The sequence below is a fragment of the Zonotrichia leucophrys genome, chromosome 8 (genome assembly GCF_028769735.1).
Source record: "Zonotrichia leucophrys gambelii isolate GWCS_2022_RI chromosome 8, RI_Zleu_2.0, whole genome shotgun sequence".
NCBI classification, from domain to species: domain Eukaryota; kingdom Metazoa; phylum Chordata; class Aves; order Passeriformes; family Passerellidae; genus Zonotrichia; species Zonotrichia leucophrys.
In genome coordinates, this window is record NC_088178.1 from 7,061,796 (window position 1) to 7,082,878 (window position 21,083).

At 47.7% G+C, this 21,083-nt stretch overlaps 1 protein-coding gene across 2 annotated transcripts in view; it reads right to left on the minus strand.

Annotated features, from left to right (window-relative positions):
* Window positions 1–5,745: 5,745 nt before the first annotated feature.
* The window catches only part of C8H1orf21 (chromosome 8 C1orf21 homolog), a 100,369-nt gene continuing 85,031 nt past the window's right edge, over window positions 5,746–21,083 (minus strand). For both annotated transcript variants that reach the window (XM_064720324.1, XM_064720325.1), the window contains exons 4-6: window positions 17,128–17,204; window positions 13,645–13,705; window positions 5,746–6,519 (exon numbers count right to left, since the gene is read on the minus strand). In XM_064720324.1, coding sequence (XP_064576394.1) covers window positions 6,481–6,519; window positions 13,645–13,705; window positions 17,128–17,204 — 177 coding nt within the window. In that variant the 3' untranslated portion in view covers window positions 5,746–6,480. The remainder of the gene's footprint in view (window positions 6,520–13,644; window positions 13,706–17,127; window positions 17,205–21,083) is intronic.

Sequence of the window (21,083 nt, forward strand, 5' to 3'; positions counted from 1 at the left end):
GTTATGAAGTCTCCACCACCTCTATTCCTGTAAATTTTTTCTCTCTGGAAGTTAGGATTAAGAAAATTATGATTCAGATGCAGGAGTCCTAAATTCAAGACTTTATTCAAGTGCTGAGCAGTGCTTATGATAGGAAGTAGAAAGCATTGCCAGCCTTGCAAATTCCTTCAGCCTGCTGTTTCCCATTTTCTGGGAACATCAGGGCTTAGGGACTGGAGTATTTTGGAGCACAGGCCCTTTGTGCCCCCTTCAAGAAACAAGGGACACCAGGTCCTCACTCCTCTTATTAAAACTATATTTATTATTTTATGCCAGTGGATGTATTGAGGGCCTGCAGCTCAACTGTCACATTTCCATTTCCCTGCAGGTGTGCCACCCTTCACCCAGAGCACTGGAGCTGCTCTGACCAAAATTCAGCCACAGCTGCTGCTCATCCCGTCAGTCACCCTGGCTCAAAGCTGCTGTGGCAGGAGTTCCATTTTCTCCCCAGGTGCTCCATGACAAGGTAATGTTAATAAACATTTCCAGCTGGAATGGAGCCTGTAAAACCCTGTTAGCTGCAAAAGTTCACCCAGGCTATTAATGCCCAGCACTGGCAAATTCATCTCACCTGGAGAGGTGGAGAGCACAGAGTGATGGGCTGGGGCCCCTGCAGAGGAATTTTAGCCAGAATTGTGCCAGAAAGCCTGTGTGGTACCCGCAGGTGTTTTTGGGGAGAAGTGGGGCCACCCCAGGATGTCTTGGATGCCCCACTGGCTGCCACTCCAGGACAGACCTGATGGCAGCAGTGCAGGGCAGAGAATGAGAAGCAATCCAGAAATCCAGATTGATCCTTAAAAAGCCCAGCCCTAACCCTGCCCCAGCATTTCTCTGCCCTCTGCCTGGGGCTGGGAAGGAGCTGGCAGATTTTGGGCCCAGGGGACACTCAGGGGTTCAGGGAGGGACACAGCAGCAATGTGGGTGAGAAAAAGGATGAGCTGGTGATGCTGAATTTGATGCATTTCAAGATTTCCCCATGGACCTCCTGGCAGGCAGGTTGATGGTTTGAGACGTGCTTGAGGCTCCCCTCCGCAGCAAAAGCCATTCCCTCATCATCCTCTGGCCCAGTGCTCCTCATGATTGAAGAAAATGCGCAAAAAAGGCTTAGAAAGGCCTAAAATAGATGAAGAATCTGGGGAAAAGATGCTCAGGTGAGGACAGAAAAGGCATCTCCGCCCCGTGCTGGCTCTCCGGCGCTTTTATGTAATGGAGCACGTGGCTCCCCACGTTCCTTGTGGGGCTGGACACGGGTTCTCTGGCTGCCAGGCTGGAGCATCTCCCTCAAATGATGTCAATCTTCACTGCACTGGCATTACAGCATCATAAAAAATTACAGAGCTGCTATTTTGGGTAGCAGCTCTCTCCGAGTCAGTGAATAAATGCAGCTCCATATGACTCACTCCGGGGGATTATTAATAGACACAAAAGCAGAATGCCAAAACCCCAGGAATATGCTCTGTTCCCACATGGAGCTTTCTAGCTTCTTGCAGCAACTGCTCTTGAGAACTTTTTGTCTCAGAATTTAATTCAATATACAGCTACATTAAAAGAATTAAATGTACAAATGTTCCATTGAGCTCGCACCTCGGAGGCTTTGGCAGGGGCTGTTCTGCAGGGATGAAGGATGGGTGCTCCAGGGTGCCAGGCTCCATCTGGGATGGCAGGGTGGAGAAAGGGAGTCATTTCAAGAGGGAAGAATCACAGGGAGTGATTTCAAGAGGGAAGAATCACAGGGAGTCATTCCAAGAGGAAAGAATCACAGGCTTCTCCTTTTGCTGCCATGCATGTCCATGGGGCTGGTGCTGGAGTTGGCTTCTGTGAAGGAGGTTCACAGTCCCACATGTGTTGATGATGATGATGATCCTGAGGATGATGATGGTGACTCTCCCATCTTCAAACTCAGAGTGAGCATTTCCCTGGATGTCATGGGTAGATGTGTGCAGCTAAATGGGAAGAAAATAATACGATTTTTTTATAAAACAAAGACATAAACATCTTTGAGTTCTATCAACTTTCCCATCTTGAAGGACCCTGAGCTGGGGCTTCTTTCCCTGTGCCACAACAGCACAGTAACAACAATAGGAATTTCAATCAGGGCTTACCCAACTTTTTGGATGTCTCATCTCCCCAGCAACAAAGCAAATAAGGTGCCTTCCAAAGTCATCCCTGCATTTCTTGTCTCCTCTTCCCCGAACTCCTACAGAATTAAACTAAACAGAGAGAGATTTCAACCTGAAAAAGAAGAGTTGCCCAGCAATACCAGGACCCAAAAGCAGATTCCATAAAGCCCCATTAGCAGAAGTGCCACAAATCTGTGGTTTCTCAGTGAACACCCTATAAATTGCCTGTACCACACAGTGTGGCTGAGATCAAAGCTTTTGATTTTCCAGAGTGCGAGTGCCATTACCTCCCCCCTGGGCTGGGGCTGCCCCAGACATGTAAGAGCTTCTTTAGCACAGGGGATGTTGCTCAGACTCCCCAATATCCCACAAAGGAATTGAGTCAGGGCACTGGTTTTATAGTCATGGAATCCCAGAATGCTTTGGACTGGAAGGGACCTTAAAAATCATCTTGTTCCATGGGCATCCTGGAACATGGGCAGGGACACCTTCCACTGTCCCAGGTTGCTCCAAGCCCTGTCCAGCCTGGCCTTGGGCACTGCCAGGGATCCAGGGGCAGCCACAGCTGCTCTGGTCACCCTGTGCCAGTGTCCCATCATCACCAAGGTGGAACTGGAAACCACCCTTTTGTGCAAAGCCCATGTGACATCTGCTCTCTGACAGACACACACCTCACCCAGCCTCTCCTATCCTGAAGGCCTGGTGTGTCAGCCAGGCTGATCTGGAGTTGAGTCATTGCTGACTCCAAATTGAAGTGACAGGAAATTACTGTTTTACAGACCTGGTAAAACCAAAATAGATGGGAACAGAATATTTCTCTCCAGGCCCATTCTCATGCGATGACAGCGATGTCTTTGGAGTTCAAACATGACTCCCTGGTGCTTCATGGATCCCTGTGCTCCCAGCTCATCATCCAGAGTTTAAATCTTGCTGTGCTCTGGGGCAGTCACCAGGAAAGAGGCACGCTACAAAAAATCCTGGGATTGCTGAGGGCCTGCTGCTCCTGCTGTTTACAGGGCATGGAGAGGGGCACTGAGCCAGCCTGGAGTTTGTGGCAGGGCACAGTTCCCTGTGGATCCCAGCTCTGCTGGATCCTGGCAGGGAGACCTAATTCAGAAGAACCAAACCTCTGAATGCAAGGGAAGAAATGGATGTTAATTGGGGCTGGAAGGGGCTGGGAGGGGGCACAGGTGAAGTGGAACTGTCAGTAATTAAACAAGAGAGACAACAAGGCCCAAGGCTGGGCTTGGGCTGGGCAGCAGCTCCTCAGTTTCCCTCCCAATGCTTGGGGCAGGCTCCAAGGAGGAAAAACAGCACCACTCAAAGGGCTCTGGACAAAGGAAAATGCACTTTGAGGAACAAGGTTGATTTCAAAACCCCTCCACCACCATTCTCTCCAAGATCCCAGAATATGACATGGAGCTCAGGAAATACTGCATCAGCCTCCTGAACATTGGGGCTCAAATCCCTTCCCTGGCATTTTGAGAGGAACCTTGAAATCCCATTTACAGCCCAGCATACCAGATAGGAGCAAGTTCTCCTTCCCTTCCCAGCCTCCTTTCTCCACACTGCTGAATGTATTTGAGCAGAGCAAAGCAATGGGGAGGTAGAGCTCCAAGGAGAGATGCACTTCCAGCCAGAGTAACCTGCTTGTATTATCACAGACCTTCAGCTGCCACATATATTTAGACTTCTAATAAAATCTGCCAGTGTTTTGCAAAGGTGGAAGAATCCCAGAATCCCAGGAGATTTTGCAAAGGTGGAAGAATTCCAAACCTCCTGCCCACCCCAGTGCCCCCCAGCCCACCCAGGCCTTCCCAAATATTGCCATCTACAGCTCCAGCAGGGAGGCTTTGACTCATCCACAAGTCTGAAGCACCTGCTCCTGGCTGGAATACGAGCACAGGTAAGATGGGAATTGCTTCTCCTCTCTCCCAAAATGTCCAGCGAAGCGCAGGTCTCCAGTGCCAGCAGCAGCAAGGAAAATGTTAAATAAAAGAATTATTAAAACTAAGAGGTGGCTGAAGGAAAGACCACAATGTGTCTAACACAGTGTTTGTGTGGGACATTTACACACAAGATGTTCCAAAACAACAGACCCAACCCCATCACTCCTGCACGACTGTGAAAGCTTTTCCGAAGTGCTTTGCAGAGAAGAGTTTGTGGGACCAAGCCCCAGGACTCTTTATTAATTAAAGTGTTTTAAATGATTGAAATGCACAATCTCTCAGCTCTCCCAAGCGTAGTCACCTGCTCAAGAGCTGGCATAAATTATGGAAAAAAATCATATCCAGGAGGAGAGAGACATCACCTTGAAGAATTCATCCCAAAACCCAACAGCTCTGTAGCACTCAGAGATGCCACAGCCCCAGGACAGCCCCGGGATGGGAGGGAGGCAGAGAAACTTTGTCTCCAGGGGGGTCAGGATACTTGGGAGGAGCTGCCTGGCCAATGCAGCTGCTGAAATGAGCAAGGATTTAGGGAAATCAGAGCTGGCTGGTGGCTTTTGACCACTAAAAGCAAACAGCTGAATACACCATAGAGAGCCCTGACACTGAGCTCTTGTGGGGAAGGCTGCTGAAGCTCTTGGGTTGTCTGAATCCTGGAACAGCAACCAATGGGCTCAGGCTGAGGCAGCAGGGGAGCCTGCAGAGCTCAGAAAGAGCTTCTACCTTTACAAACAGGCTGGTTTGCAGCCTCACAAACCTTTACAAACAGGGTGGTTTGCAGCCTCACAAACCTTTACAAACGGGGTGGTTTGCAGCCTCACAGCTGCTGCAGCTGGATGGGCTCGCAGGAACAACTGCCAGGTCTGTCCCCACTGCTCATCCCCAAAATCCAGAGGTAAATCCAGTGCAGGGATGGCAGCAGAGGGAGCTGGGGGTTTCTGGAGATATTCCAGGTACAATACTGGTGGGGAATGAAATCTTCTGATATGGACTGTCCAGCCCCGCTCAGAGCCCACATTCAGGGAAACCTCTTTAGTCAGGAAACTCAGCAATAACTCAGAGATCTGCAGAGGTCACAGGTGAGCTTTGAGGGACTCAGACCCTTTAGAGGGATCTGATTTTCAGAAAGCCCAGTGAAAAATGGCCAATATTTGGGCTGAGTGCCCCACTCCAGTGTCAGCCACACCCCAGGAGATGCTGTTAATGCACCCTCAGTCTGGTTCACAGCCATCCCACAAATGAAATCAACACAGTGACAGCAAACTACACTGGCAAAGCTTCTCCACTGGCTGCAGTGCAAACCCTGGCCCACATGGCATCAAAGCTGGAAGAAATATCAGCACAGGTAACAATCTTCTTTGAAATAATAAATACAAAAGCTGTATTTTTTCCTTTTTTTTTTAACTCATGACAGCATTTGTTAAAAATATTACATCTGCTTTTGAGAAGGTCATATCCTCTCCATTTAATATGGAAAAATAAACTCTACAGGACACACAACACATCCCCCCCCAGTTGGCACAGAGCTGCTTTAAGAGATCAGATCCACAGGACACATCAAGGCAGAGGAGAGGCTTGGTCTTCCTTGTCCCCAGACTCTTAAAACATCGTGTTGTAGGAATGGTAAAAGACAAGAATACATAAAAACAGTAAAATGTTTATTTTCTTAGAAAAAAAGAGATTCAAAATGATTGTGATCACACTCCCATTCGTGCTCAGCAAAGCCAATACTGCAAGCTTAGTCCTTGATTAAGATACCTTTTAAATGAAACTTTTTTTCCTCTTAAAATACAAGTTCCTGCTCCTGTATCACTTCCAGTATTTCAGTGATAACATGCTTTTAATGGATAGTAGTTTCTCAGCTTCTTCCCAGCTGAGAAACAAGGCCTGCCATGGCAAAAACATCCCATCTCCAAAGCTTGGAATCACCAGCACTAACAAGCACTCTGGCCCCAACACGGACGGACACACAGCTCAGGGGTGTTTCTTAGATGCTTGGATGGTCACTTATGGAAGCTTGGTATAACACTACCTCATCTGATAGAAAACAGGCCAGAAGCCTCAATAAAATCAACAACGTCTTTTGGATTAACTTTTAAGGATTTGCTGCGTATCTGGACACAGAAAAAAGTGAGAAGTTGCAACAAGTTTTAACTAGCAGCAACAAAAACAGTTCCTTACGAGTTCTTAGCAATATTCCTCATGTGTTCATTAGGAAACACTGTAACTGAATGGAGCATATAATGTGGAAATGGTCTTCTTCTGTTTATGGAGTGCTGTTCACTCGAGCAGACGTCCCAAAGGTTGTATCCAGAAGGCTGGGTTGGATCTATTTACACTGGAGGCGCTCCGGGGCTCGGGCAGAGCTGGCACTATGTGACATCCTCCTCCTCTGAACAGTAGTCACGACCCTGCAGGGACAAAGGCCAGGCAGTTGGTACTTGGAGAAGCACACAGCAATAAATCCAGGCAACACTTGCTCAGAGCAGTGCTCTGAACCTGGGGGTTTAAATTCAGAGCTGGGCAGAAACCTCAGACACAGGGAATTGGCAGGAAACCAGGAGAGGAGACACTTCCCTTTCTGTCACTACTAATCTCATAAACATCATCCCCCACACAGTGAATTCCAGGGGGGGCTCCAACAAACTGATTTACAAACCAGCTTTATGCAAAGATCCACCTTGATGGACACAGTCCCGAGATTTGCTGTGAAAGGATAATCTCTGAGGCAAAAGCAACAAAGCACATAATCCTATGAGCAGCACAAGGCAGCTGCTGTGAACGAGAATCCCTCATCTGATAACCCCAGCAGAAGTTTAACCCCAGAGCAAAGATGCCATTGGTATTGAAATGAAGCTTGTCCTGCAGGGGATTCAGCCTAAGCTTCACCAAACATGGATTTCTTATCAGGCCAGCCATGTAATGCCTTCTATCCCATCCCAAACACAGGTGTGGAGCAGCATCTCTCTGGGCCTTTATTCCCTTTGGGATGGCCCGGAGCAGGCACATCCCATCCCATCCCTCCCTACCAGCTCCTGCAGAGCAGCAGGAAAGGAGCCACTGTCCCTGCTGCCCTGCACAAAACCCGCTGGAGCTGAGCTGCTCAGCACAGGCCACACAGGGCATCTTCCATCAAAGTGCCACCCAACATCTGCACCTCTGGACCTTTCCCCATTGCTCCTGGGTGCATCACCTCAGCACCTGGAGAAGGAGAGCCAGAAAGAAAAAAAAGGGAGGGATGCTTGGTAGGAGTGATCGGCTGATTTGGGGCACACAGCTGGGCTGCACATCTGGAACAAAGGCTCCAAAATGTCTCCACATTCCCAGTGCCAGTGGTGGGACTGCAGAGCTGGCTTTGCTGGAGCCCAGACCCAGCAATGTGCAGGGCTCTGACAGCTCCCAGTGGCCCAGCACTGAGAGCAGAAGGGTTTTCTAAGTACAGTAAAATAACCCCCAAGAGACTCATCAGCCCAAACTCTAACTCACCTATCACTGACCCAGAAAGAAAGGGGAAAAAATTACATTTTTTGAACTAAAAGCTGTGACTCAAAAAGAAGGAACACTGAAATTCTTTGCAGTGAAGCTCAAATCTCTCAGTTTTCTCCAGGCCAGGGAGCACATTTGGATAAATCCAGGAGACTGAGCTGGTGGTGATGAAGGCTTTGTCCAAAACGCTTCAGAGCTGTGAAAGGCAGCAGCAGTGACTGAGGGCTGAGCTCAGAGCATCTCCAGGACATCCCTTCACTCAAGAGGGAGCCCCATGGCCCTGCACTCCTCACTGGAGGCCATCACTGCTATTAAAGCCCGGAGCAGACCCAAATCTGACAGAGGAAAAGCCATCCTGCACTTTCCCCTCCTACTCCTCCTGCTGTTCTCCTGCTCCTGGCTTTGCTCCCTGGCTGCCAAGGGCACCAGCTCTCAAATGGACACCAAGAACTGCTCCAAACCAAGGTGCTGAGCCAGCACTGGCCATGGCACAGACAGAGCAGCTCCCAGCAAGGCCTGGAGGCCACCAGGAGCTGGGCTGGTCCTTCCAGACACATCACATCCACCTGCACTCTGCTGGCATGGGGACACATCACACACACACCTTCTGGGGCCCGGCCAGCCCAGACTGCAGTGAGTCCCAGTGGTGCCCAACAGAGATTTGGCACAAATGTCACTCCCCAAATGCATTTCTGTCAGTAACAACAAGGTCAGCACTGCTCAGGGAGATCAGAGAAGGAATAAAGGGCCCTGTTGGCACAGCCCTCCCCACTGCACCAGAAATGCAAGACAAGGGCTGTGCCCTCGGTGCTCCTTGGGAGGGGCTGGCAGAGGGAAGGCAGCCTCAGCCACAATCCAGTGAAATACTCTAAAATGTCCATTTTTGGCCTGTGGGTTGTTTCAGAGGATGCCTCCCAGATGCTGGAGGAGATGATCCCTTGGTCACTGAGCGGCTGCAGTGCCTGAGATGGGCCTGGGAACACCTGATGGGAAATGATCAGCTCAGAGCTGGCAGAAACCACCCTGCTCCAGTGGAAATGTCCCTGCTGGCTGCAGGGGCTGGACCAGGTGGCCTTTAAAGGTCCCTTCCAACCCAAACCTCTCTCTAATTCTACAATTCCATGGCTGGCTGTCAAATTCTGTCTGGGGGAGGAGGCTCCTGCATCCAGAGGGGCCAGAGGCACAGAGCAGATGGTTACTAAGGGAATGTATGGACTAAGTAAGTTGTGGGTTCAATGTGCATGGGCCATTCACTTCGAAGTTGGACTCAATGATTCTTGTGGGTCCCTTCCAATTCTGTGGTTTCTGAGAAGTTTTAATGATTGAAAGAGTAAATGAACTATGTTGGGGAAGATGAGAACTGTACTATGTGCCTCCAAGTCCAGCTAATCCCTGAGGAATCCCATCTCCCACCTTTGCAGTTTCAAAATACAACTGTCAGCTTCTGTGGATGTCCACAGAACACCAGGAGTGTTTCTAAATGAGTGAGTGAATTTAAGGTGAATTAAAAAGCAGCCTGACATTCCTTTCCTGCTGCCTGCACCCAAACCACAGGGGCTCATCCCCCTCTCTCCTCTTGCTGCACCTCCTGATGCCCCTCAGGTATCAGGGGATGCTCATGTTATCCTTTAAGGGAATAAAAAAGAGAAGGAAAGAGGCCTTTTCCCCATTGTGTGGGTGACAGGCCAATAAACAACCTGGCTCAATGGCCCCTTGTGCCTGAGGAGTGGGCAGGCAGGGAGGGACAGGAGGGTGAGGATGGAGGGGATGCAGGGGAGGGAGAGAAGGAAGGGGAGGCAGAGGAGGCAGAGCTGGAGAGGGCCAGCATCAGCCCTGTCTCCTGTGGGTGAGGGGCTGGGGACACAGTGCCCCCTCTGAGGCCCACTCTGGGAACCCTTTTCACCAGGCTGGTTTTGTTTACAGCTCCCAGAAAGGACAGCAGGAAAATGCCGGGAGGCGGCACTAAATCACCGCGTACTCATTTCTGTCCCTTTCTCGTTTGGTTAGGGAAAAATCAATGGAGTCATTAAGAGCAATCCACTTTGCTAATGAGTTTCAGCCTAATCACTGTGCCCTGGGTACTACGTGGGGCTGGCAGCCCTCTCCCAAGGGCACTCCCTTCCCTCCATCCCACACAGGGAGCTGCTCTGTGCCCCCTCCCTACGCCATCAGTGACCAGGGATGCAGGAGCTGCTGCCAGCCATCCCTCCCACGGGATGGGTGCTCTCCCACCAGCTCCAGGTGAGTGCATTGGTGCTGAAATCCCTGCACATCCACCCCAACACAGTGCTGGTGCTCAAGACCAAGCTGACCCAGGAGAGAACCCAGGTCATTCATTCACTTGCCTGAATACCAACACAAATGGCCTGATGCCAGGGCATGTTTCTATCTTCTGAATCAGAGCTGTTAGTTCAAAACCAGATTTATCCCACCACAGGAGTGCAGTGATTGTCCCAGTCCTGGCTGCAGCCAGTGGAGCCCATTTCTGCTCTGCTGGGCACAGCAGATCTCAGATTTATCCAGCAGAGTTCCCTTTATGAGGGCTGTTCAGTCACTCTCTGCCTCCTTCTCTGCTCTCCAAAGCCACATTTCTGTGCATTTCTGCCTTCACTCTCAGGTCAAGCAAATCACTTGTACTCCTGACCCACATCTTTCTGATTTACTCCAGGGAATGCTCTCCTTGAGCTTAATTGCTGCTATTACCTGTTGCTCATCCTCCACTGGAATATATTTCTGTGATTTCAGGCTAATTTTCAATAAATGATGATAATGCTGACAGCAGATGAGCTGCCTCCTTCCCACTGCCTGTCTCTGTTCCATCTCCCCCTGAACTCTGGATCACAGGTGCTTTTTGTCTCCCAAAGCAAAGCCTGTGACTGTTCCCAATAACCCCAGTGAGTGGGAAGCCCCAGGAGGACTCACTGCAGCTGCAGCCAGATGTTGGGAACATTTCTGAGCCTGCCCTGCCACCTCTCAGGGCCTTGTGCTGCACACAGCTCCTTGGTGTTCCCTCTGCTCTCCTCTCCATGCTCTGCCACAGGTCAGAAAGTGTCTGGACAAGGTTTTTAGGAACATGGTGGGATTCTTGGGCTTGTCCTGTGAGCTGGACTCCATGGTCCCTGTGGGTCTCCGCCAGCTCAGGATATTCTAACTACAGCTACAGCAGTACAGTAACTTCAGCTTCTTGTGCTGTCCTCTGCTCTGCTCTCTCCAGCTGCTCCCATCTAACCTCTAACTCTGGCTTGGGAGTATTTTTACCTCAAATCCTCCTGTTTCTGAAAGGACTGGGCTGACTCCAGCAGAACCAATATCCAAGCCTACATTGGAGCCTGACTTCCACATTCCCAGCCAGTCCCACCCCAGCCCTCATCCCAGGATTTCCTCCTTTCTTCCAGCAATCCCTCTGAATGGCATTACCACCACCACAGGCAGCTCTGTACGTGCCAGCTCAGGCCCAGCTCCTGAAGCAGGGACAGACTCACTCAGAGACAGAGCAGATGTCCCCCTCTGAACGCCTCACAGTGTTTTGACACTGAATTTTGGTAGACAGAAGCTCTGTGCTTCATGACATTCTGTTTTTTACCTTCGGGTGACATTTGTAGGAGGCAGTGCAGCTTTGTAGGGGCAGCCAGGAATGCACTGCTGGGGGCAGAAGCTCTCCAGACTGTTTCAAAAAGGCTTTTTTTGATCTCCAGGACTCACAAACACTTCCTGTGTGTAACAGCAGGCTGTGTTCTTTCCATTTCCCACTGTGGCTGCAGAGTTTTATTCCACACAATGGCTGTGCCAGCTCCAAGCCCCCTCCTGCCCAGTGCTCACACTTCAGAGCTGCTGCTGGGCACCTGGATTTGGTGACCCAGCACCCATGGGGATCTCAGTGGAGATGAGGGTGGTTTTTTTGCTCCTGACTGGAGTCTCCATCACAAATCCAACAGCCCTGGTACCCACGGGAACACCACAAGGGTTGGGACCTCACCAGGCAGCAGCCCCCACACCTCCACAGACCTTCCAGCTGATACAATCCTGCTCAGTGTCTGCTGCTGCCCTCCATCTCCCTGCAGAAGGCACTAAAAATGCTATTTAAGGATCAGACAAAGCCCCTCATATTTTCCAATCTTTTTTGGCATTTGTGACAACACTTAGAAAAAAACCGCGTTCTGAGCAAAGATGAATTAAAAACCCCAAAAGTTCTCCAATGAAAATTATTTCCTCAGGCACAGGAGGTCCCCAGGGAACACAAATCCCACATTCAGCTGCACATTAACTCCTGCCAATCCCATCAGCTGTCAGCAACTTGGGTCTCTTTGACAGATAAACTGTGGATTTCCTCTGAACAGACAATCTCCTGATCCCCAGGATAAATTATCCCCAAGACAAATTAGCCCTGGAGATCACCTGGGAACAGCTCAAAGGGGATCCAAACAGCTCCAAACACAGAAGACAGGGTCAGCTGCACCTCAGTGTGGCAGCTGGGGAATCAGGGTGTTAGTGCCCTGACCTCAGGAACAAAAATTAACCAAAATTCATAATTAGGTACAGCCTGATGGCATTGTCTGGTCTGCAGATAAGACACATCTTTGGAAAACCCATTTTACTGGAGATTCTGTGCTCAACCTTCTGGAAGGTGATGATGTCCAGGAAAAGCAACCTGAATATTCATAGGGTGATGCATTTATTCAAAGGAGATATAGCTGTATTATGGATATGTAGAAACTCTCATTTTAAATGCATTAGGTTACATAAAATCTCACCCCTGTGAAACACTGGGTACAGAAATATTCTTCTCAGGAATCTATGAACTCCTCACTTTTACTCTTCCCCTTTTATGTCTTGTTTTTATAATTTTTATTTTTTAAGAGGAAAGTAACAAATGTGTTTCTTGGGACAAATACAAGATGCACCCACTGGAGCATTCTGACTCCTGGGACCAGGAGTGCTGGCAAAGAAGGCACAAGTTCAGAGCCATGCAAGCAAAAATTTCCTTCTACTCCACAACCCAACATGACAACTTAATAGAACAGAAGAGAAAAGAGCAGAAGAATAGACTAGACTAGACTAGAAGTATTTCATTTGGAGAGGACCTATAATCATCAACTGCCTGAGCACTTCAGGGCTGACCAGAAATTACAGCGTGCTGTTAAGGGCATTGCCCAAATGTCTCAAACACTGTCAAGCCTGGGGCATCCAGCAGCTCTCTGGGAAGCCTGTCCCAGTGTCTGACTTCCCTTTCCATAAAGGAATCCAGTCTGAAATATCCAGTCTGAAACTGGGAGTACAAATTAGTACTCAGTGTACTGTACTCAGAACAAATTAGTTCCTCAGTGTACTGCTACTGAGGAAGCAAATATTTAATATAAAGTATTTAAACAAGATGCACAACTCCCAAACAGGCAGTGTGAAGAGTAAATTGGTGTGTGAACATCAGCTCCCCCATCTCCCTCCCTCATACTCCCAGGATGAGCTGTGCTCCAGCTCCTGCACTGCTATCTCACAAAGGAGCCAAACGTGTCATTTAAAAGCTTTCTGAAACACAAAAGCTGCTCTCAGGACAGCTGAGATATGCAAAGAATTATTCATTCTCTTCTTCCAAACATCTCCAGCACCATTATTTCACTGGCACAGCCCTGGGGAACACTCACAGCCACACCACCCCTTGGAGCCAGTGGCTGTTTCGAGGAGATTCAGCAAGAATTCCTGGGCTATCCCAGCTACTACAGCATTAATACTCCAGTTGTGATGAAACATCAAATCAGCAATGATGTAAAACCCCACTTTTACCCAGCATGTATGTCCTGAACATCTGAGTTAGCCTGCCATGAATCCCAGACTGGTGACATTCCCCCAAAACAAAGGATTCTCTCAGAACCCCCTGCAAACTCTTCACCTTCCTGGTCCTCCTTGCACTTGAGCTATCTAACCAAGGAGCTGGAAGGGAAATCTTGGGCCAGACCCCTCCAAACCATGGAGGACACAGAGAGCTGCAGCAGGCAGGGCACTGTCCTCCCCATGCATCCCGAGGGACACTGGATGCTCACATTCCTGTGCCTTACCTTTTCAATTTTTTCATCAAGCATTCTGAAGAATTCTTGTTGGCTTTCAGAGATGTGCATGCTGGAAGGCAAAGGAACAATATCAATACCAACAGCATTTATCCCATTATAGAACATTATAGAAGAGTGAGAGACCCCCCCTCCTTCAGGACAGGAGGTTTTCCAGGACTGCCAACCTCGCCACCACAGAATGAGACACCCACAACATGAGGTTAAAGACTCTGTCCTCTTGTCCTGCCACTTGTTATGGGGGAGAAGAGACTGACAACAGCTGTCCCCTCCTGTCAGGAGCTGTGCAGAGCCACAAGGTCCCCTCTGAGCCTCCTTTGCTCCAGGCTCCCTCAGCCCCTCCTGGTGCTCCAGACCCTTCAATTCTTCAGCACCAAGAGGCTCAGTGACATGATTTTGCATTAGTAAAGAGGGCTGGAAAAGCCCTTTTTTCGTTGTCTATAAAATGCTGATGGTCACACAAGACCACAGGTCCTTCCCCATGGGGAACCTGCAAGCTAAAAACCCAGACAGGATGAGGAGACACAGAAAGGGTGAGGATGGATGGCAGGTGTTTATTTATGGGGCAGGTGTTTATGTTTTTCTGGGGTGTTTATCTATGCTAGGGGATGGTGAGAGCCTCCCTCCTGCTGGAAGGTGAGGCTGGAGCATCCTTTGGATCCACAGCAGGGAGGAGCACTGGGCCCCCAGGGAAATGTGCCAGGGACTCCATGTGCAGCACAAAAAGATGCAGAGAGGGGAGGATGGGGACTGGAGCCAGCGGTGACAATGATGCCAAACGGTCAGAAGGACACACAGCTCTTGGAGCCGTTCCCCAGCACACAAAGCTGGCTTGGCTTGCTGAATTCCCACCCATCCCCTCTTCCTCAGAGGGATCCTTTCAGCTGTAATGAGTTAATGCTCTCCCTGAGTGCCCAACAACAGGGCTGCACTTCCCCACAAAGCTCAGCATTGAGCCCTCCCTGCTATGGGCTGAACGTATACAAAGATCTGCTTATGTGGGACATAAATGGAGCTCAGTTCACACCAGGAGGGCTCAGAAATGGCATTAAAACCTAAAGCTGGTGATTCAGGAGCAGGAACAATTCACCTTTCAGTGGTTGAGGGAGTTCCTGTCCCCAGCTGTCTGCCTGTTCCTAAGGTTCCCACCTCCTCCTCAGATGAGGAAGAGATGCTCTTTTTGGGACAGCTGACCCATCACCTGCACATTCAGGTGCCTTGCAGAGGGATTTGAGGGCAGTGCAGCCCTTTCTGAGTAGGAAAGTGCTTGAAAAATAGTCTTGCCTTTACAACATCATAAATCCATTTCTAATAAAATGAGATAATACTGTAGTGACTCACCCCAGCCATAATTCATAAGAGAACTAAAAGAAGGCAGGGGAAAAAAAGGAGTATTGTGTATGTATTTTCAGTCATATCCCTGAAAATTCCCACAGGATAATCCCACAGATCTGCTCCAGTGGAAGGTGTCCCTGTCCATGACAGGGAGGTTGGGTTAGCTGATTTTTCATGTGCCAACCCAAACCATTCTGAGAGTTTGTGATTTGGCAGGGTAAAACTGGTCTGAAATAACCACTTCCATGTGATGCTTCAGGCTGCTGTCACTCCCTGAGCTATGAACCTGTCCCAGGGTACTTGGTGGCTGTGTTTGATCATTCAAGGTGTCAGGGAGTGAGTTTGGTGATGAAAAGAGAGAACAAGTGTCTGTGAGGTCAGAGCAGAGTTCAGGGGAAGGTGTGGCAGGTACCAGGACTGGGTGTGAAGAGGAAGGACCAACCCTTCTTCCTCTGCTAAAGACCCCCATAAAAGCTACTGCTGGCTCCCTACATCCCCTGGTTTGAGAGTCCAGGGCTCTGGATGGAAAAATCTACATCCTCCTGCAGGGGGAAGAGCCCTCACAACCTTACTTTTCAGCTGACATCAAAATACAGCAAAAGAATTTATAATTTGGCACTTAGTCCATGTTTTGTTTAGAGGTAAAACCCATTGTACCAGAACAGTACCATAAGATCCATCTAATGATCTATCTATTAATTTCTGCTCTCCCAGCTGAGTGGATCTTTTCCACCCAATGCCACCCCACCCTGCAGTCAGAATTGTCATGGCTTTTAGATGATAAACCTTAAAATAAAAATTGTACATCAGAACAGCTGTTTGCTGACTTGGCAATTAGCAACTCAAACACATGCGGCCACTTTATTACTAAACAGAAATGCAGTGGTAGGTTGGGCAAACAGCAGAGTCTTGGGCAAACACTGGAGGATCTACCCAACAACCTTATGTTACATTCTGCACCTCTCTGGGAGTTTCCCTATTTTTGCAGGTCTCTGACAGAAATATTTATCTCTCTCAATGCAAGGTAAAAACCAGGCTTTTTGGTCAGTTCTGATTTCTGCAGGGATTTTCAAATTAGAGTTTTCTGAAGGAATGGAAGCCACAGCCCCATGCAATTCCTCTGCTGTGGATGTACCAAAAGATGACCCAATGAAAGAACAGCCCTTTTCTATCCCAGAGTAATTAACCTCATGTCAGAGCATCTTGAATACATCTCTGACCCTGCTGAGAAGGACTGAACCACAATAATGAAGCACAGCTTTGCTGAAGAGTGCTTCTACCTCCACCTCCCTACCATGAATTTCTTTGCAATTACATCCAAAGCACTTGGCTTTTCCCTTTCAAAAGAGGCTGAATTACACTGTCAGCTGATTAGGAAATAACTGAAGTTTCCAGACTTGAAACAGTGTTCAAGGCACTTGAGAGGCAGCAAGTTTAGGTTAGTAAGTGGCCATAGGGCAGGGCACAAGGAACAGCATTTCACTGCTGTCCAAAACTCAAATCACAAACCTTTATCACTTGTTCTTCACACACCCGATATGCGGCTCTGTGTAACCAGTTATTCCTCAGCCAATTAGTGATTAAAATGTAACACTGAGTTAGAAATGAAATGAGTTACTACTATCAATAACCAGCTCTGCCACAGGAGGCAAATATTTCATGTAACACTGACTGACCCCAGACAGAGCATGGGCATGGAACTTGCCAACCGAGCAGCTACAGAACAAGTTCATTTTAACAATCTGACCATTCCCAGTCCCAAGCAGATCAGCTGCTAATCTACACCAGGAGCTAGTAAAAACCTCCCTGGGACTGACCCAGCTGTATTTAGGAACACTAGTGGATACAGAGAAGTTTTTCCTGTGTAAGTTGTATGGAAAGCTGAGAGATAACACAGGATCTCCTCTTGGGCACAATAGGATGTATCTCACCTTTTTTCAAGTCCTGCATCTTTGCTGTGCAAAGGAGAGGATGCTTTCCCATCCTTGGGACACAGCTGATCTTACCTCTAGTACACAACTCAGCATTACTTTAGGGCTGCTGGGTCATCTGGTCTTTGCCTAGGCAGTAATTGTGAACCTCACAGACACTGCTTGTGTTTATCTGTATTTTGATTTAAACAACAAAAGTTGAACTTACTTTGCTCTGGGTTGATGTACTAATCCTGGGATCTCTTTATTAGATTTAAGTCTTGAATTTGAACTGGCACTTTTTTCCTGAAACACACAAAGAGCACACAACAGCATCAGTATTTATGAAGAACACAAAGGTGACAGGCATTTGTCATCAGGGTGTCACACTTGGCTGGGTCCAGGCTCAGCTGAATGAGAAAAGCTCAGCAAAAATGAAATTAAAGGTAACGCAAGAGATGAAATGACCCCAGGTGGACAATTTTTAAACACCCTGGGCTCAGTGGCATGTGGAATTGCCTCTGGGTCACTGATGAAATCCAGGGATCAAACTCCAGGCTGGCCGGTAACTCTCCGGTGCATGGAAAATGGGGGTGCTCATATAAATCAATACCAACAGCAGGCTCCAGCTCCCCCAGAGCAAGGCAGAGCACTGGGAAGGCAGTCCCAGAGCCAGCCAGCACCCCAGGCTGGCAGAGCAGAGTGGGAAACATCAGCAGCAAGGAATGTCTGCAGGAGGAAGCACAGGTCAGGTGTGCTGGGAAAGAGCAGCAACTGCTCAGCCACGAAACTGGGCACAAGGGGCCCAAGGAAGCAAATCAGCTCTGGAGCTCCCAAAAATAAGGATGTGGGGCTGCTGGAGAGAGTCCAGGGAAGGCCACAGAGATGTGTCAAGTGCTGGAGAAGGCTCCAGGGAGACCTCGAGCCCTTTCCAGTGCCTAAAGGGGCTCCAGGAGAGCTTGAGACAAGGAAGGGAGGGAAAAAGACAAGGGGGAATGGCTTCCCACTGCCAGAGGGCAGGGTCAGATAGTATACTGGAAAGGAATTCTGGCACAGGGTGCCCAGAGAAGCTGTGGCTGCCCCTGGATCCCTGGCAGTGCCCAAGGCCAGGGCTTGGAACAAACTGGGCTAATGGAAGGTGTCCCTGCCCATGGCAGGGGTGGCACTGGATGGGTTTAAGGTTCCAAACCAGTCTGTGTGTACAGACAAGAACACAACCCTGTCCTTTGCAGAGGACCAGAACCATTAAAAACATCTTTAAAAAGGCCTGGGAGGGGAGAGTTGAGAGGCAGCACTGCTTGGTAAGACCTCATCATCGCGTCATGAGCTTCTGTAACCCAAAATTAGTGCAAACATCTATCTCTTATCTCCAAAATCCTTCAGAGGGATACAGCCCCTTCCAGATCTCCCCAGTGCCATGTGTTAGGGAAAGCTGCTGCTGAAGATGGGAGAGGTCTGAGTCAAATCTCAAAGCTCACCCTCTCCACAAATCCCTCTGAATTCCTTAGGCGCGTCACACCCATGGCAATTTAAGAAACATAAACCCAAGAATCAGTGTTTTTGTGGGTAATTTTGGTGGTTTTATTTAGCCTTATTTAGTCTTTGAATGTCTGAATCACACAAGGTTTTGGAAAGGGCTACTAAATCACTGAATTAAAAAAAAAAAAGGAGGCTGTCTAGCAGTTAATATTTTAATGAATAATTCTACAAGGGCTGTAAACATCAACTGCCTCAGCATATTTAACACTGTTTAATGCATATCTTCTAATCCTCCTAACCAGGGAACAGTGCCTTGCATGACAATAGCAGTGAGAGAGAAACAAGCCCTTCTTCCAGGCCCTAACAAGGGTGTCAGTGTTTGCTACACCCCACCAGCCACTGCCTGCTCAGCATCCTGTGATATCATGCCAGAGCAGCAGAACAAAAAACAAAATCCCTTTTTTCAAAGCATCTTCCAATCTCAACAGGGCTAGGAGGGTGTGACATGTACATGTTGAGTGTGATGAACACGTGTGTGTACACAGACACACAACCCATGAGCTCATGTCTGACTCATGGCTGTCAGAGCAGAACAAAAAGAGAGGCATGGGTCTCATGGAGAAGAGAGACCCATAAAAGCCATAAATCAGCTGAGCCCCAGCCTCCTGAACCTTCCTTCATCCTCAGATCCACTCCATAGGATGGGAAGGGGAAGGGAATACTCTGATCTACAGCTCCTGTGTTGGAAGCTGTGATAAATCAAGGCAGCACAAACTCAGCTTTCCATCTCTGCTCGTGGCTTGGTGTCAGTGCAGCTCCATCAGGAGCTGGAGTCAGTCCAAATCCCAGCCTAAAGAAACTTCTGGCACTTAGCAACAAATAGAAAGACACAAGAAAAGTATATGTTGCCTTCTCACTGTGGGTCCCAGAGCAATATTCGGAATATTAACTGACACACATGGGAAAAAAGAAATAAAATTCCTGTTTAGTTGACTTCAAGATTCCAGAGTTTACTCTTTCCCTCCTATTGCTCCTGTTAATTACCACACCTCAATTATCTATTACAATTCTCCTATTTAAGCAAAGAGTATGTTACCTTCTCCATCTGTTGCTCAGCAGGAAGAGACAGAAAAGGAAGAGTTAAGAGAAAAATAAAACCCAAGCAGGTCTCAAATTGGCTCACTGCTTTGTTTATAACTCTTATTTACAGCAGTGATATTTCATTACAGCACTGATTGAAATATTGGCTTGGATAAAAATAGATATTCAAAAATAATTCTTCCAAAAGCAAACAAATACAATATTTTTTACTCATAGATCTGAAGACAAACTGACTCATCAGAAATTAATGGCTTGGCTTCTAATACTGAGCTAACAAAAACACCTTGAAGTGCTTTAATGCAGTCAGATTGTTCTTCCAGACTGACTTGACTTTGGCTGAAGGGTCACTTCTGGCAGTCCAACCTCATTTTCTCCCTTATTTAACATTAAGTAAGTTACCATTTTCTCCCTTATTTAACATTAAGTAAGTTACCATGCACCAAAAGAACCATAACTGGTTTTTGAGACCTAATCTATTGCAAACTGAAATGAATATGCAGAAGCTTGGTTTTAATCTAGCTCTGCTTATAAGGATTATTTACAATAAATGCAGCAAATGCTGCCCCACACCACAGGCTTGAAAGGAAATCCCCCAGCATGCTGCATTTGTACAGCAGCAGTAGCAAAAAAGGAGAATAGTGGACATTTTATTCCACATTATTTTGCAATTAATCATTATCAAGGTAGGGCTGTCATCCAATCAAGGTGATTTCATGTGATAGATTTGTTAATTATTGTTAATTCCTCCATAAAGGATGCACCATCTCCAGGATTTCAGGGCACTAACAGATGGCAGTGACTCTGCTGCCAGATGCTATTAACACAGCAACAGCCACTACTGCCATTATAATTAAATATCTGTCAACATTTCCCTTGATGCCTCCCCTCTGACGAGCCCACTTCTAGAGACATGTGAACTTCATTTGAAGTATTTTGCTTTTCTTCATAAGGCTGCCACAGATTGACTCAGGTAAGCTGCTAACAGTCCTTGTAAAATAATATTCCTGATTTATATCAAGATGACACTTTCCTTCAAAGGAGCCAACAGCACCTTGAGCTGCTTTCTGGACCTGAGCAAATCATCATTAAAGTCAGTTAGAGGAAAAATGAAGTATTTGTTTTCTCTTTATGCCATAAAATATTCTTAAAAATAATTGTATTTGAAAAGGAGGAACCAAATGCATCAGTCAGAAATGGACTGAATGATGAGATGTTGAATTTCAATATGCCAGCCCAGCACTTTTTAACCTCACTCAGTCATGAGCACCAGGCTCAGGTAGTAATATCTCTCATGGGCTGTCGGCATCCATCACGGTGAACAAGGGAGAAGCACTGACCCATGAGATTTACTCAAGTTTCCTTGCTTTATATGTACTTAAGGGCTCATTTTTTGTGCTATCCTTTGCCAGGAAGAGAGCCTCTCTTTTTTTCTCTACCTACCTGGAAGCAAAACCACCTGAAAACGTTATTTAGGGTAACTTTATAAGGAAGGGGCAAATCAAATATGGAAAAATTTTGGATATTAGTCAAAGGAGATGATTCTTGGATGCAATTTCATCAGAGGAATCACATTAGCCCTGCCAGAATGTGTACAGGCATCCAGTC